The sequence below is a fragment of the Hypoxylon trugodes genome (genome assembly GCF_022578975.1).
Source record: "Hypoxylon trugodes strain CBS 135444 unplaced genomic scaffold F4822scaffold_8, whole genome shotgun sequence".
Classification (NCBI taxonomy): domain Eukaryota; kingdom Fungi; phylum Ascomycota; class Sordariomycetes; order Xylariales; family Hypoxylaceae; genus Hypoxylon; species Hypoxylon trugodes.
Window position 1 is genome coordinate 1,707,350 of NW_026250023.1, and position 16,169 is coordinate 1,723,518.

The following is a 16,169-nucleotide window of genomic DNA, read 5'->3' on the forward strand; positions in this document are numbered from 1 at the left end:
TGGCTTGAAGATTCATACCTAACTAGGAATCTAGATAGGTGGCTGAGGGCCAAGAAGGTGACGCCTATGGAAGCTTGCATCAGGCAGTTGGCAAAAGGTTGACCTAAATTCGGACCGAACAGTAGTAATCGAAAACTTGGAAGCTATTAGATTCTCTGACAATAAATTGCACGCGGCATGGCAGTGTAATACAGCTTGGTAGGTCAGTCCGGGTTGACAGTGTTGTAGTAGTCCTTGTGCAACACACCTGCTTGGCACTTTATCGCCAATGCAACGCACCACCGTCGCGGAATGCACCTAGGTACCTAGGTAGTGGGGCTTGATACCACCTGGTTAGGTAGGTACTCATGCTCACGGTTACACTTGTCGGCGAACGATGTCGATAAAGGTCAAAGTGTTTGTCTCAACGTACGGGGCAACGGCACCGTATAGATGAGGCATACTCGACAAGAGAATGCATGAGAAGCAAAAATAGTCACACTGCCTACCTAGCCTGGGCATATCGTTGGTAAGTATCATATTGTGAATGAATAGCGGCGGCTAGGGCAGCATCAATCCTGTGCATAGCCGGCATTTAAGATGGGACAGGGTAGGAGTCACTCCTAATAGACTTCAATTCCCAGATCAAGCTTGATACGCATGACGATGTCGATACCTCTGCGTCAGGTAGCTATTGTTGCACAAGATGTCGGGCGTCCTGCGATAAAACTTGATGCCCCAGTGCCGTCCTTATCACCCGACATGATATTGGTGAAGACGGCCGCTGTGGCAGTTAACCCAGTCGATACTAAGTTGCTCGACTACAGCGCAACTTCTGGAGCTGTTATCGGACATGATTTTGCGGGTACGATTGTAGCGTTGGGTGCCGACGCGGAGGCAGCTGGGCGCCTAGCGCTCGGCGACCGTGTCGCGGGTCTCGTTCATGGTATGAACAAACTACAACCCGAAATTGGGGCATTCGCGGAGTACGTCGGCGCGCATGCCGACTTAGTCTTGAAGATTCCGGACCACATGAGCTTCGAGGATGCGGCAAGCTTAGGCGTTGGTGTCGCGACGGCGGCTCTAGCTATCTTTGGCGAGCTAGGAATTCCTATGCCGATTGTTCCTGTAGAAAAGCCAGAGCTTACTGAACATGAGGAGGACCCGAGGCAATACGTCCTAGTAGCAGGAGGGAGCACCGCGAGCGGCACACGGGCTATTCAATTGTTAAAGCAGTATGTTAAACCACCAAATCAATAAAAAATTCCCAACATGACCTAAAAACAACCAAGTCCCGTGAAGATGAAGCTGATTGAGAACATATATCTATCAGCGCCGGATTCAGTCCCATAGCAACATGCTCGCCAGCGAACTTCGAATTGGCCCTTCGTTTTGGCGCCGACAAGATTTTTGATTATCATAGCCCTACATGCGCCGCCGACATTCGCGCGTACACCCGAAATGAGCTAGCAAGCGCTCTCGATTGTGTTACTCAAGCCGATACTACACAGCTATGTTACGCTGCTATAGGTCGAGCTGGTGGACGATATGTCTCCCTCGATCCCTTTCAAAAGGCTGTAGTCCGCACTAGGCCACTAACTATCGACCCTTCATGGGTCTTAGCTTTAACGATATTCGGTCGTGAGGTAGCCCTGGAGGGTGATTATGGCCGAGAGGCTCGTCCTCAAGATCGCCAGCTAGGAAAGCAGGTATTTGCTATTGTTCAAGATCTTCTAGACCGAGGCCTTATCGACACGCACCCCATTAAGCTTATGCCTGGAGGATGGGAAGGGGTTATAGAGGGAGTTGAGATGCTGCAGACACAGAACCCTTCTGGATATAAATTGGTCTATTCAATACCATGATCGTATGTTTAACCACCATAGATCCCATCGCCAAATGTGATTTCGTAGCTTAGTCATCTTAAAATCGTGTTAACGTGGATGATGTGAGATCTCTAATCGAAAGGACCCTGGGGAAAACATAGCGCGTTTGTGATGAATCTGAGCTATTCAGATACCCAGGTATCCACATAGATCGAGAAAAGGGGTCGTAAAATGCGGGTCAGATAGGTGGAGCTATTAAATATTAACCGTAAATATTAATGATACTGCCTGTTGTGTAATTACGTAGCTAGGTAGTATGTTGATGAAATTATGAAGTTATTTCCGGGATTTCAGGATAGGATAGTGTTAGATGAGAGATCTACACAACCGATTTTTTCTGGGGCCCTGTTTGACCCCGAAAAGCTGAAAGGTATCACAAGGAAATAATAGGATCTGAGTCGCACAGCATAAGAGGATAAGAACAGGCACGGGCCATTACGAATACACCATCTTGGCGATCACCTACGATAGGAGGTACCTGGTAAACAAGCAGACAAGTAGGCAGATAACATTAAATGAACTATCAAAAGCAAGACAGGCCTGCACATGCATCGTGCAATGATACCCGTCCACATGTAGCTACATATGTACTTTCTGACTGTTGACAAAGAGCCAAAAGACATCCAGTAAAACTACATAGCCCCCAGCCAGCGAAGGTAGGGATGTACTCAGAGGCCTGCCATAGGTACTTTGGTACCCAATGAAAGGAACCAACAAGGCAAGTAAATTTATATCCAACCAACACAATAAAGAAGGCCTCTTTTTCCTCCCTGATCTCATTGACATTTTCAATCCTCAACATCCGACATAGGACGCTGTCGGCAATAATCCAGTGCATCACATCCGCATAACTAAGTACCTCTGAGGGGTCACAATCTTCACAATGGGTCTCTCCGCGCAAACGGAGATCGCGGCGCCACCAGAGGTCGTCCGATCAGTGGTATTTTTTATCAAGAAAACCATATGGAGTATTAAAATCTAATGAATAGATAATAGTTCCTCGATTTCCAGCAACACAAGGAATTCCATCACATTTTTACCATCAAATCCCTAGACCCCTCCATTCAGCCGGTCAACCTCAAGCCCGGCGATAAGCTCGATGTTGATATCAAGGGCTACCCCTTCAAATTCCAATTTCAACCTACAATCATAGTAAGTAACAGTAGATTCGAGGCATCTCGAGAGCCTGTTAACCGTTGACGTATTAGGAAAACTCTCCCGGCACATTCCAATGGCTTGGAAGCGTCCCTCTTCTACTAGGTGGAAAGCATGAGTTTTACTTCTCCCAAAGTCAAGAAACGCCTGGGGGAACCACGCTTATCCAAAAGGAAGATTTCACAGGGCTTCTTGCTTTTCTGACAGGCCCGAAATGGAGTTTCGGGAAAACTAGTATTCACAATTTCGAGACGCTCAATAAGGACTTGAAGACAGCTGCTGAGGCGGCCGCAAACAAGCCTTAGAGTGGGCTTGAAGTGTACGTTCGGTCGAGCCAGGAAATCCTCAATTTGCCTTCATCTGTAATTACCTACAAGTAGCTTATTAGCGCCAGCCTTTTGTGAACAATCTCAATATCGCCATATTTTTCCTCCGCTTTCTATGTTGTAGCTCACTCCTGCCTCCCTGCAGGCAGGCAACCGGATGTCGGTTCAATGCCACGTACCTACCTACCTACCTATAGGCACCTAAAGTAAGCACGGTGCTTCATTGGTGCAAATTCAACCAAGCATAAATCGAGAACGAAAGTTGTACGTGCTGTAGGTAGGTACAAGCGCTGCAGCTACTAAGTATAGCACACTGGGTATTTCGTTACAAACAGAGTAGTACTGGCGTACCTACCTAGGTAGGCCTAGATGATATGATCTGCAATTGGAGTTACATGTACCTATAGACCTATATACCTAGACTGGGCGTTGTGCTTGTGTGCTATTGGTCGCATGTTGTGTCACCGGATTTTCAGTGTAGAAATTTCGAGTTCCAAGGTTCTGCTCGCAATTTGTAACGATTTTGGGAACACCGACATCAGCGGAGAGTTTCAATGCAATAGCGTTGCAGTCTTGGTATTTGCACTTTGATTTGTTACATCTTTGGGGTACGTAGGTAGGTCTCTCATATCAATTTGGGGTTGATTGAACGAGGCCGCGCTTCAGACTGTCGAATTATCTTGGTACCAAGGTCAATCTGATGTGACGGTGATCCTTCCGGTGTAACGCGTAGATCTGGAGTCCTGCATGCAGGCTTACGGGGAGCTTTTCTGCGTAACATTCCCGCTCCCGTCCCACTTGCATGTGGAACCCTAACCTACCTACCTACTCCTCTAGTCCTTGGCTTGGGTCTAGATATACCAAGTTTCATCTCCACGGACGGCATATTTGTGATGGTAAAAGGCTGTATGGTGAGTTAGTATGACTGGCGCTCATACAATCCCCGACACGCCGAGACATGCTGACCACCATGTTAATCTTGATGGCTTGACAGTTTATAGTGTGCTATAATTGATACCTTGGGTAGATACCCAACGCAATAGGGTGGCGGTGTCTTTACCAGCATCACCTTCTAACGGTAATTCTATGCCGAAAGGTGCACATTGCTCTCTACTAAGTGCGATGACGGAATGACAACATCTACATGAGTTAATTACCTAGGTACAGAATATTAGAATACTGGTTTTTTGATCTTCGTTCGGGCCAACTCTTTTCAAAAATCGTCTACAAACGTTCTGATCAGACCACTTCCCAATATCACCCCCAAACATGTCATCTGGTTCCTTTGAGATCCCCCCTGGATCGGAGAAGGATAATCTCGGTCCTAGATTTCGAAGCTATGTCATCTTCTTGATTTCCCTAACAATAGCCTCGATCTGTCTAAGGTTATGGTCCCGAGCGCTTCTAAGATCGCCAGATAGCCACAAAGGGCGCTTCTGGTGGGATGACTGGGTAGCTGTCATCTCTGTGGTGCGTTCACCCTATTCAAATTAGTTCCATGGTCACTTCGCTTACTTTCAACAACCTCTTAGTTTCTTATACTTGCCCAATTAATATTGTCTCTCGTCTTAGTCGGCTTGGGCGTCGGACACCACGTCTGGTTTGTATCGTCGGAAAACATCACAACCATCCTGAAGCTGCTTCTGGTTACATACCTCGTATACGGCTTCGCTCTAACGGCGACCAAAGCATCCGCACTTCTATTCTTCAGTCGAATCTTCCCGAGCTTCGCGACACCGTGGTGGTGGAATACAGCATTATGGATAACCCACGCGGCTAACATCGCATGGCTTATTGCTTACACCATCGTGGAAGCTCTACAATGCCGACCTATTTCCAGGTTTTGGGATACAAATGTGGATGGCACTTGCTTAAGCCAAAGCAATATATATATCGGGGCCTCTATTCCTAGCGTTATACTCGATATCACCATTCTTCTATTGCCGGTACCTCGTCTTTGGGGTCTGCATACTACTCGAACCCGCAAAGTTGGTCTCTTTGTCGTCTTCGCCCTAGGATATGGGTAAGTTTGATTCTATATTTGCGAAGTCAAACTATCTGAATGGAACGCCTTCTAACTGTCCTCTAGCGTTGTGGTAGTTTCCGTTGGGCGCCTGGTGGTTGCTCTCGTGTTTCATCATAAAATAGACGAAGACGTGACCTGTAAGAATTATGCCCCATTCCCGGTCATCGCTATCCCACTCCTAAACTTTTACAACAACTATAAAGAATGAAATTTAACACTGTTCGCTCCATAGATAACGGTATATCGTCTTTTTGGTGGGGTATTTTAGAGGCCCCAATCACCTTATTCGGCGTCTGCGTCCCAGCCATGGTGCCGCTAGGACGTCGCGTACAGAGTATGATTTTCGAGCCAGTGGTAAGTAAGGTACAGACAACTCTAGGCTCTAGCCGCACGTTTGGGAGCAGGTCGAGGAACCTGACCCTAGATGGTTCAACTCAATACTCGGAAAGAAGCGTTAGGAAGAGTGGGCCATACGTCCCGATAGAGCCGAGCGGTGCAGACTCCGTCGATCTCAGGGACCAGAGCAAATTTCTGCACCTCCGTGAGGCGGATAAACTTCACACTTCACGAGTACAAGTCTGGGGTGGCGGCGCAACTGAAAATAATAACATTCAACTACAGTCGATTCGAGTGGAAAATGATTTCACTCTAAGCCACATGTAACGAAAAACAGCGCACGGCGATGCGCTCGGAACGTTTTATGTCAGGGGCAAGATGGCCTTTAGCGGCGTGTAAATATGAAATTCAAATTTTAAAAATCATAATTCAACCTTTGGTGACATTGTAAAACTGAAATCCTGAGCCAAACATAAAATATTCGTACCATATACAGTACTTTAAAGCAGTTCATTAACTCTACTTCAACAACAGACGACAAACCACAAAATACACTACACCTTGCCAAGAGAAAACTGATTGCGAAAACGTTTCACCAAGAGCTGACCGACAGTTGCGTCGTCCGGTTCTTGGGGGTCGAGCGGGTTAGTCGCTCCCGCATCGCCATGCCAAAACGTAGCACATGACAACCTTTCTGCTTCGGCTTTGTTGATAACACGGTGTCTCGCGCTCTTATATACATCACCTGACCATCTTTGTACTATATCGCCGCAGTTAATGATAAACACATCTTCCCTCGATGGCACCGGAAGCCATGCCTCTTGTTCCTCATGCCAAACTTCCAAGCCTTCTCGGTCAGGTTGCTGGAGCAGAGCGGTTATGCCGCCGAAGTCTGTGTGAGCGCCGACACCAAATTGACTGGGGAGTGTTGCGCTTGCGGGCGGGTACCGGATCATCTTCATCATGACCATGGGTCTCTGGGCGAATTTATTTAGTACACTTGGTGGATGTCCAAGACCCTGAAGTAGGATCTCCCAGATTGTTCTTCCTAGCTGCTCTGTCTTGTTGTAATACTCCCAGACCGGATCACGAAAGTCTTCATTTGGCAAATCAGGCCAGACGTTAGGACCGTAAAATCCCGGGAGCTCAACGACTGAGTCTTCACGGCCGACGTAAAAGGCCCAGGAACAGTTAGCGAAGAAAGATTTATAAGATTGAATTTATTCACCTCTTTTGAGTCAGGAAGAGCATCGCCATCTCGAATTGACATTCCAGAAGCCTCATATCCACGACGGCATGGGTTTTGTAGAAATGAGAGTTTGATTTTCTCTTCTTCAGGCAATTTGAAGAATTTGTCGATACTTTTAAGCAAGCTCTGTTGAGCTCCTAGAGGCACACCATGACCTTTGACTTGAAGGAATCCATATTGACGACAGGCATCGCAAACCTGTGCTATAACCCTTTCCTTGTCTCCTGGAGAACCTGGCCTGGTATAGCCGGTCAGGTCAACAAGTGGCAGTACCAGATTATTGGTGGACATATTGATCTGCAATACGTTTAAGATGCGAGGTAGATCGCCTAAAAGGTATAGAGAAAGTTGATTCTCGGACTATTATATACCTACCTACCTAGGTAGTTACCTAGGTAGGTACTCATCACACGACTGTCGTTTTATTTATTGGTATATACTTGGGTATGTATATTTATGAGGACGCCTCATTGATGCAGCATACGTGTACTTGTATCTTTTAGTTACTCCGACGTATATGTACATCCAATCCTACCTAGGTACGTACCTAAGCGAGACATCAGTCATCGCCCCCTTCATCCCTATAATAGAAAACACAGAGTCCTAGACACCCAGGTTGGTAGTGTACCTTCCTAGCTGCATTAGGTACCTACCTGGTCAGGTTCACGATATATTAACCACCTTCATTCGCATATCTGTGTTCTTAGAGCCTGCTAAGTCGCCAAGTATTTTAGTTTATACCATCCACGATGCACGTTATAATCATCGGAGCAGGCCTCGGAGGGCTTAGCCTAGCTCAGTGTCTCCGAAAGCAAGGTATCTCATTTGAGATCTTCGAGCGCGACGTTACTCCAAAAGCTCGTTTCCAGGGGTGGGCTATCGCTCTTTATGGGTAAGTAGGATATCGCCACTACCCACCTAGGCTGTTATAGAATAGTCTGATTATACCATCGCGCTAATACATACGAATTAGCTCGACCGTGGAGGACCTTGCCTCATCTTTTCCGTCTGATGTGCCTGACCTGAGAGAGTCTACGAACCATCTGCAGCCGCTGAGTATTCCCGCTCAGCTCTGCATGTACGCCCCCGACAAAGACGGCCGTATTGGCGTCGAGGTATGTGGCTTGTTACGTCGCGCGTAGGAACAAAAATGCTAACAGGAGCCATCTTGAAATCAATAGGACTCGTCTGAGATCCCATTGATCCGCGCAGAGCGCCTAAGGTTGAGAAACTGGCTTGCAACCAATCTCTCCATTCAATGGGGGAAACGTCTTACACGCATCGAACAAGGCGATGATGGGGTTTCGGTTTATTTCGAAGACGGCACAAGTGCCAAAGGGGACATTGTAGTTGGTGCCGATGGCGTTAAGAGTGTTGGTGGGTCTTGCCCCTTCAACTTATATGCTTCTATGGCATGTGCGCTGACTTGAAAAGTGAGAGAATATTTGTTAGAAAAGCCCAACAGTGATCTCCTGAGTCTAGTCCCCCTCGCCGCCATTGTCGGGCAGCTGGAGCTATCCGGGGACGCCTTCAAAAGGCAGCTTGAGCTTGGACACAGCGGGTACTTGGTGAGAAGCCAGGAATTGGGCTTCTTCAACTTCTGCGGTCTGCATGAAACAAACCCCGATGGGGTCTCCGGCAAGCATTACTGGATGTGGATGACACCCGATCCCAATGTTGCCGAGCCCGATCATTGGCTTCAAAATGCCAGCCAGCAGGAGAAACTAGACCATGTGCTGAAGTCAGTGGCTCCTCTCCCGCCCCAGTTTCGTGAGATTTTTGAGCAAACTCCCGCGAGTGGAATTACTGAGAAGCCTTATATCTGGCGCGACCTTCAACTAGAACAATCTAGCTTGCCGGCTGGTCGCGTCGTGCTTTTGGGCGATGCTGCTCATGCTATGACTCCTTTCAGGGGCGAAGGCGGCTTCCATGCATTTATCGACGCGTTAAAATTGTCTAAGGTGCTGGGTCAACTCAATGCTAGTGAGGTAGGCAATGGGGTGGAGGGAATCAAGACTGCTATTGCCGAGTACAATTCCGAGATGCTCCAGAGATGCTGGGTAGCAGTGCAAGACTCGAGGAATATGCAGGTTGGAAAACAGCCCGGGAAAGCAGGTGCGAAGCCGTGGAGAGGGGCAAGGCCACTACCAAAAGAGAATATCGTGTTGCAGCCTATGGCTTGATGGTTGGTGAAATAGTAACTACCTTAGATATCGGTATAGGGTATCTTAACAATGATCATATAATTACCATCTTACGCATTACCAGATGTTATAAGGGCTCTATACGACCTTCTAAATAAGTTGTTTTGAAAGCGACAGTGAGGTTGAAGATACCTTAGCAGCTAAGCGTTTGGTATGGTGGGGGTCGTGAGGGGGTGGCGTCGGATAGCGTGGGGGGATGGGGTCCGGGCACGCATCATTTACAATTAAATCTGCTTTTGCCTGTAAAGATACCGTCTCAGATTCTACATCACATAGTTATCCCCTAGTACCTAATATCTTTTCTCATCCTCACTGTTAAATAAGAAACGATACCAATGCTACACCCCCGAGCGACCGAATATCGAGCCCCCCCGGACGAAAGCCATAAATCGAATACTCCCGTCCCCGTGAACGATCCGCTCCCATTTCCGATGTACTACTATTTGGTTATAAAGAAACACGTTATTAGCGACGAGGCTGGGCGATACCGTGCTTCTTGATGAACTCTTTTTGGTCATCTTCGTTCGCCAGGCTTTTAAATTCGTCGATAAGAGGTGAATCGCGGTACAGTTTATAAACAGTCGTAGGGGTCCGGTACGCATAGCCTGTCCACTGTCCGTTCACCAATCGCTTGGTCGGCTTGTCTTTCTTCTCTTTTGGCGGGGAAGGACTCCTCGTGGTATTTCCACCCCGTTCATACATCTCTTCATCATCACTTGAGCTTTCATAGTTATCGGTGTAGTCCTCATTCGCGTCCTTGTCGTTTCCATCGGAGAGCCCCTTTTCTTCTACCTTAGCGCACTGGCTATCCTGCGCAAGTGCGGTGCCACCTTGGCCGTGCCTGTCGTCATCGTCGCCGGGAGCTTGTCTTTAGATCAGCTTAGGCATGACAATATGCGGGGGTTGACACGGTGCGTTAGGTAAACAAGAGGTAGACGACGGAGGCGATCGTGTTGATGCGTATGATGGTAGGTTAGATGTAGGAGCTCAGAGGGATTGAAAACGACTGAAATGATCGCTGTAGGGATCCTTTGTGTGGCAACGGAAGAACCTAGACTCACCGATACGACCGTCGGCCTTACTCGTACTCTGAGATGCCATGTTGGGCTCGACTGAAAGTCGTATTTATCGAAATCTACATAAATCTACATAGGAAAAAGAGATGCCAATGTCCTAGGCAGCTATTTAATGAAGGTGTACCTAGGTAGGCTATGATCCAACGGTTCAAATCAGGTTTGTCATCAGTGAACAGATGATCGACACTAACGCCGAGTTACGCTTTACCTGCTCAGTCATACGCGAGCACCAACAGGCAGCCACAAGTACCTACCTAAGGTAATACAAATTGAGAAGGATATTTCATCTATTAACACTTAGGTAGCTAATACCTAGAAATATGAGTCAGCATTACCCTTTAGATTTCGTAAAATTCAAGAATTAGGTAGATGTGCTGTTGATATCCCGCTCCTTTTAAGTATGTATATCCACGAATTAAACCCTATCAGGATTTGAGCGATTGAGCTTAGGTGTGCCTAATGAGAAAGACTTCCAGACGCGATATTTAGCCCTTTATATGATACTGTTGACAGATACCTAGCTTGTTCATAACACCGGTCCACTAAACACAGTGAAGCATCAAAAGGCTTCAGCGGCTTAACAATACCTATCTAAGTACATGCGCATGTCTACCCAACACCGAGCTGAATCGAGTCCTAAATAATGCGGAACGTCCCGTGCTAATATATCATTCGATGTTCAAGTAGAAAAGCCCCCTACCTCGATACATTATGCAGTCACTGTTCCTTATATCCAATTTCAGGTGAATTAAGGTACCCAATGAGTTACTTTAGGAGTCGAAATCGTCCTACAGATCAACTTGGAGATGCCAATATTACGACGCAATCGCATCGGCCCAACCGTGGCGAAGCTTGATATCCCAGCCTCAGGTGCGAGATACATTATTTGTTCAGGTAGAGTTCCCAACGAGTGTAGTTCATTTGGTATTCTTACTAACACCCATGTATATAACCACAAGTTCATTGTTTCGTTTCCTCTCCCCTTTATAAATCCCTCTCGCCTTATACTCATACCTAATTTCTATAACTGCTATTTTCCACGAAAACCGCGTGCTCTTAGCATTTAGATGATAATAGACGATCAGTTCAGGGCCGCTCTCCAGACCTATTACTTAGCTATTCAATCGGATATGGATCTGACTGCCGTGATGACAGACGAGACGTCATTCAACGGCGCCGAGATACTTAAGCCTTGGGACGAATTGCGACTTAATTTTGAAGAATGTAAGAATCAATCCCTAGCACATATGCCAATGCTCGAGAAATTGCGAAAATTAGCAAATGGAATTCAAGAAATCACGGAATTATTTTTCAAAGAAGCTGGTCGCTTTGACTGCATACGTGCCGCTCTTGACGAAATATTGAACGGACATGGAGGCATAATCCCAATGTTAGAATATCTCAGTGCAGTCGAATTAATCAACCTGGATGGAGAGAAAGATTCGGACATAGAAGTCGAAGTACAGGCGATAAATTTGGTCGTAACGGTGGGCAAATCATTGCAAAACCGAGGCCCACTAGAGCCCCTAGAATACAGGATTATCCTTCGTGAGATCGTCGATTCGGCAATTTTTGAACTTCTCAATACGTTTCGTATTAACCCCATACCAAACGAGATACTGGCCGAGGCCGACGTTGCCACTCATTTCAACTTATACAGTGACCTGTGTCAGCGTATACTATCCAAAAGCATCAGCTTAAGACCGGAAATACGGGCTGCCGCTGAGCCCAATTCCGAGAGGTCCACGGGTGGCTTCCAATATTCAAACAGCCTCGACTACAAGACTGACCAACTTCGAATCCTTGAAATACTCCCTGGTGTTAGGGATGACCGTATTATTTGTCGTCTGGTCAAGTGTGACTTGCGCGACGGAATTCCAGAAGCTCTATCGTACGTTTGGGGTAAAGATATGTCGCAAACTTCTATTCAAGTTGATGGGCAAGATTTTCATGTCACAAAGAATCTGTATGAAATACTTCGAAACATACGGTATTCAGACCGTATCAGGGCTATCTGGATTGATGCAGTATGCATTAATCAATCAGATGCCCAAGAGAAGACACACCAAGTTCGCATGATGGGGGATATCTACTCCAAGGCTGAAAACACCATCATTTGGCTAGGTGATGACAATGATGCAAATGAATGTGCCTTCGACATGGCCTCATGGTGTCCCCCATTCCCTGATGGAGCTAAGGGCCTTACGATAAACGAATACGATCTCATTGCAATTTTAAGGGAAGCTAAAAAATATTCGTTTGAAGAAGGAGAGTGGAGCAAACGACAATGGATTCTTTACGCCATGCTCCGTCGTTGCTTCGCTCGAATTGTTTTTCGGGACTGGTGGGAGAGGGTATGGACGCTTCAAGAAGCCGCCCTTCCGCCAAAGGCGCCCCTTTTTTTCTTTCAGGGCCATAACTTCTCGTTCGATGAACTGGTGGACGCTCAAAACCTCATACATAAGTTGGACCCGTTGGTGGAAAAGCAATTAGGTAATATGTGCAATGTGGTAGGGAACGGTGAGTATACTCGCTCAGCCATCAATGGAATTATCTTGCTGACCCAACCGCAGAGGTAGAGAAAATTATATTGGCGCTTGGAAAAGTGCCGGGCGAATCTTTGGCTCGTAGCAGATTATTGCTTATTTACCGACATGGCCTAGAGCGTCTAGAGAAAACTCGTAAACCTTTATTCAAAACACTCCCCAGTTTACTCCTTCACACATGCATTTGCCAGGCTACAGAACCCAAAGATAAAATTTTCGCACTGGCCTCGCTGCTCTCCAAGCCCCTTGGCAAACTCATACAGATTGATTACAGCGAAGAGTGTGAGGAGACATTCAAGCGCGCAACGGCTCGATCCATTAATGGATATGGACTCGGTTTAACGAGCAGTTTTAATTTCCTCTTTGAGTCGAGCCTGCGTGAAGGCAAAACACCTACCGGCCCCTCTTGGGTTCTCGATTTCACCTATTCCGACGCTCAGTTTTCCAGGAGCAATTCACCAAGAGACTGGATAGATGGTGTAACACCAAACACATTCATGTACGATCATGGTCCTCCTAAAGTTAGGAAGGCGCCGTTTGGAAGAATCTACGCCACTCCTAAATCTCTATTCTGTGCGGGATGCCGCATAGATGAAGTCTGTCACATCGGCAAAGTCGCAAATCCACACGATTTTCCGTTGCCATCTGACATATCCGAACTATTTTCAAAAGAAGGGTATCCGCTGAATATATTTAAACTCCCTTATGCCATATATATGGCACGCGGCAAACTATTAGGACAAGTTGATTTCCAGAATCCCATAGACATCATACAAGCGGACGACGAAGAAACCCTTGACAAACTCAAGTTCTATATGGAACTTCTCTCTCCTAAGTTCGAACGTCCCTTGCTAAAAGGCACAACGATGGCCGATCTCGGGTTTTTAAACTATGAACTCGCCGACCAACTATGTTTTATCACGAAAGAGGGGCTCGTCGGTCTATCTACAGCCCCCATTGAACCGGGCGATTCTCTCTGCTATATAGACACTGCCCGGGTATATATTATCCTTAGGGATGTGAAAGATGAGAATGGCAGCCCAAGAACGCGAAGGATTGTTTCTCGCGCGGCTATAAGTTATGGGTTTGACATGGTGAAATTGATCAACTCTAAAGAAAGATGCGCCTTTCAGATTGTTTAACAGAGCGAGGTTACCGTGCTAGGAACCGAGCTTTTCTAAGTAACTGGCGTATTATCTCAAAATATAGCAGTAAGGCGGAATGAGAAGTTCTTGTGTTTTCACATGTTTATTTCAAAGCTAGCTTCAACCATTGGGCCTGAGAAATCGGAGGAAAGGCCCGAAACTGACGGATTTTCTTCTGTCTAGTTACACCAGGCGAAGTGAGGGCGATCAGCTGAAGTGTTCAAATGACAGTTAAATCATAAAAAAAGTGAGCAAAACCTTAATGCTAAGACGAATGATCGTTACTTACACGCTGTCATCTAAGCACCTAAGCGCCCGTCGTATCTCAAATTAGCACGTGAAGTATAACTACAGCAGCCTGCCAAAAGAGTACTTCGCTAAGCGATATCTAACTTCCACTTATAAGGCAGGTAGTATACAGTTAAACGAAGTCCCTTTTTGATAGAGGCTAAGTCAATATATTCATTTTACAGCTATTTAAAAGCCCCGACCCAAATGACATTTTCACTAAACCGCGAATGATAGGGTATGTGTTGCTCTCACAAGTAACTCAGTCGTACCTGGTTATAGACTCGAGTAAATTGTGAGATTTAACATTGAGTCAAGTCCTGAGAGTTTTGTTAAAGTATATAGGTAAATTCATAGATTATGCTTTCCCCCTTAATTTACTCCGACGCCTAACCAACAACGAAACAGAAGACGTTTAAATCTCAACTACTACGATGACCTCTTAGGCACCGCGAATTTCTCTAAAGGAGAGTGCGACAAGTGACTGCCGCATAACCCATTCATGCGAGTATTAACCTAGGCATGAGTCCTCACTTTGCCTCTAGAATGAGTGCAGGTCTATACCCAGGTAGGTATTTTATCGTTAAGGTATTGATGTAGATTTACAATAAGCAAAGAGTTGGCTTTAACATTTACCATATCAAAGTGATAATATTCTTAAACTAAACCTACGCAATATTTAAAGGTTAAGTACATTATCAATTAACTATCTAACTTCGCCGGCTTCACTTATTCCGCATCACCACCAGCCTTCCCTCCAGCGGCGCAAACTTTAAACCTCCGGAGAGCCGCCGGCCGCAACCCCCTCGAGTCGCATCGAGAAACCGGTTACGGGCACAATAATAACGAACGAGGTAACCTATCAAAGATCGGTACCGATCTACTTGCATGCTAGGTACCAACCTACCTCGCATATATGTACAGGACGTAATACGTGGGAAAAGTAAAAAGAAGAAATCGAAAAATAGAAATAGAACAGCACATCGAACAACACAACAACACAAAAAAAATACGCCGCGCCAAACGGAGCAGGCGAGATGTCTCGCGGCGTCCCTATCTACGTAGAATTAATGTGGACAATAAAAATCGGACTCGGCCGAAGACCCCGAAGGTCGCATGGGATCCGACCCTAGCTTACTTATAACAAGAGGGGAAAAGAAAAAAAGCAAAAGTTAAGAGGAATATCAAGAAAAATAATATTAAAACACGTAATATACATACCTACATAATAAGGCAGACCAGAGATGAAAAAAAAAATTGCTGACGGGAAGGTGTGTGATGGGGCCATGGTAACGATCGCATTGGTCGCCGATCAGGATGGAATGCATTTGCATGCCGACCAACGCTAATTTGTGTGTACCACGCCACACCTATAGAAACCAGTTGCAAAATATGGAATGGGGTGATTGATACGTGAGTATTATACTATCATCAACAGGAGGGCTAGATCCAGATCGCACCGCAGTATGTAGTAATCTATGAAATACAGGGGTGAAGCCTACATAATACAGCCTACCTACGCCCCTGTCTAGGGTTATAGCTTAAAGCAGCTTGTCTAGCTTGTGAACGAGAACAGGATGGATAGTAATACCAATCAATATTTTCCTAGACTTGCAGCAGCTTTGTGTGCGCCCGCGGGGGTCCCACCATACGCTTTCGTCGAAGGGGGGATGAAAGACATATATATGTCGTATAAGGAGATAGATGGTTACGTAGTAGTAATTAGAAGCAGAACATCGTCATATGCGAGCAATATCGAACTTGATGCGGTGCGGTACGGCTACGGCATATAATGCGGTTCGGTTCGTTGGGCGATTATATGTAACGGTGGAACTTAACCTCGAACTCGAACTCGCACTCGCACGTCGCGCGGAATTACTACTTACATCATTCAGGCACGCGTCAGGCCTAAGTCCGGGTCGCGGGATGAGGGTTACAATGGTCAAACTTGCA

General features: G+C 46.2%; 7 protein-coding genes across 7 annotated transcripts; 5 read left to right on the forward strand and 2 right to left on the reverse strand.

Moving 5' to 3' along the window:
- Window positions 1-100: 100 nt before the first annotated feature.
- F4822DRAFT_350460 (GroES-like protein) lies at window positions 101-2,000 on the forward strand. Its single transcript, XM_051455945.1, has 2 exons — window positions 101-1,214; window positions 1,313-2,000. Exons 1-2 carry the CDS (start codon window positions 640-642, stop codon window positions 1,842-1,844), a joined length of 1,107 nt encoding a protein of 368 aa, XP_051311426.1. The 5' UTR covers window positions 101-639; the 3' UTR covers window positions 1,845-2,000.
- Window positions 2,001-2,365: 365 nt separating this feature from the next.
- F4822DRAFT_413813 (uncharacterized protein) lies at window positions 2,366-3,455 on the forward strand. The gene is made up of 3 exons (XM_051459073.1): window positions 2,366-2,805; window positions 2,862-3,017; window positions 3,074-3,455. Exons 1-3 carry the CDS (start codon window positions 2,749-2,751, stop codon window positions 3,323-3,325), a joined length of 465 nt encoding a protein of 154 aa, XP_051311427.1. The 5' UTR covers window positions 2,366-2,748; the 3' UTR covers window positions 3,326-3,455.
- A 531-nt stretch (window positions 3,456-3,986) lies between these two features.
- F4822DRAFT_413816 (uncharacterized protein) lies at window positions 3,987-6,141 on the forward strand. The gene is made up of 4 exons (XM_051459074.1): window positions 3,987-4,816; window positions 4,879-5,369; window positions 5,436-5,509; window positions 5,605-6,141. The coding sequence occupies exons 1-4, from the start codon at window positions 4,616-4,618 to the stop codon at window positions 6,033-6,035; spliced, it is 1,197 nt and encodes a 398-aa protein (XP_051311428.1). The 5' UTR covers window positions 3,987-4,615; the 3' UTR covers window positions 6,036-6,141.
- On the reverse strand, window positions 6,142-7,465 carry F4822DRAFT_413820 (2OG-Fe(II) oxygenase). The gene is made up of 2 exons (XM_051459075.1): window positions 6,938-7,465; window positions 6,142-6,890 (listed from the first exon to the last, which is right to left on the reverse strand). The coding sequence occupies exons 1-2, from the start codon at window positions 7,246-7,248 to the stop codon at window positions 6,263-6,265; spliced, it is 939 nt and encodes a 312-aa protein (XP_051311429.1). The 5' UTR covers window positions 7,249-7,465; the 3' UTR covers window positions 6,142-6,262.
- On the forward strand, window positions 7,464-9,323 carry F4822DRAFT_413823 (FAD/NAD(P)-binding domain-containing protein). The gene is made up of 4 exons (XM_051459076.1): window positions 7,464-7,849; window positions 7,931-8,072; window positions 8,139-8,334; window positions 8,392-9,323. The coding sequence occupies exons 1-4, from the start codon at window positions 7,707-7,709 to the stop codon at window positions 9,138-9,140; spliced, it is 1,230 nt and encodes a 409-aa protein (XP_051311430.1). The 5' UTR covers window positions 7,464-7,706; the 3' UTR covers window positions 9,141-9,323.
- Window positions 9,324-9,361: 38 nt separating this feature from the next.
- Window positions 9,362-10,649, reverse strand: F4822DRAFT_413826 (uncharacterized protein). The gene is made up of 3 exons (XM_051459077.1): window positions 10,186-10,649; window positions 10,082-10,129; window positions 9,362-9,840 (listed from the first exon to the last, which is right to left on the reverse strand). The coding sequence occupies exons 1-3, from the start codon at window positions 10,260-10,262 to the stop codon at window positions 9,627-9,629; spliced, it is 339 nt and encodes a 112-aa protein (XP_051311431.1). The 5' UTR covers window positions 10,263-10,649; the 3' UTR covers window positions 9,362-9,626.
- Window positions 10,650-11,367: 718 nt separating this feature from the next.
- F4822DRAFT_432513 (HET-domain-containing protein) lies at window positions 11,368-13,925 on the forward strand (the record flags this gene model as incomplete). Its single annotated transcript, XM_051461665.1, has 2 exons — window positions 11,368-12,757; window positions 12,811-13,925. 2 exons carry the CDS (start codon window positions 11,368-11,370, stop codon window positions 13,923-13,925), a joined length of 2,505 nt encoding a protein of 834 aa, XP_051311432.1.
- Between the last annotated feature and the right edge of the window lie 2,244 nt (window positions 13,926-16,169).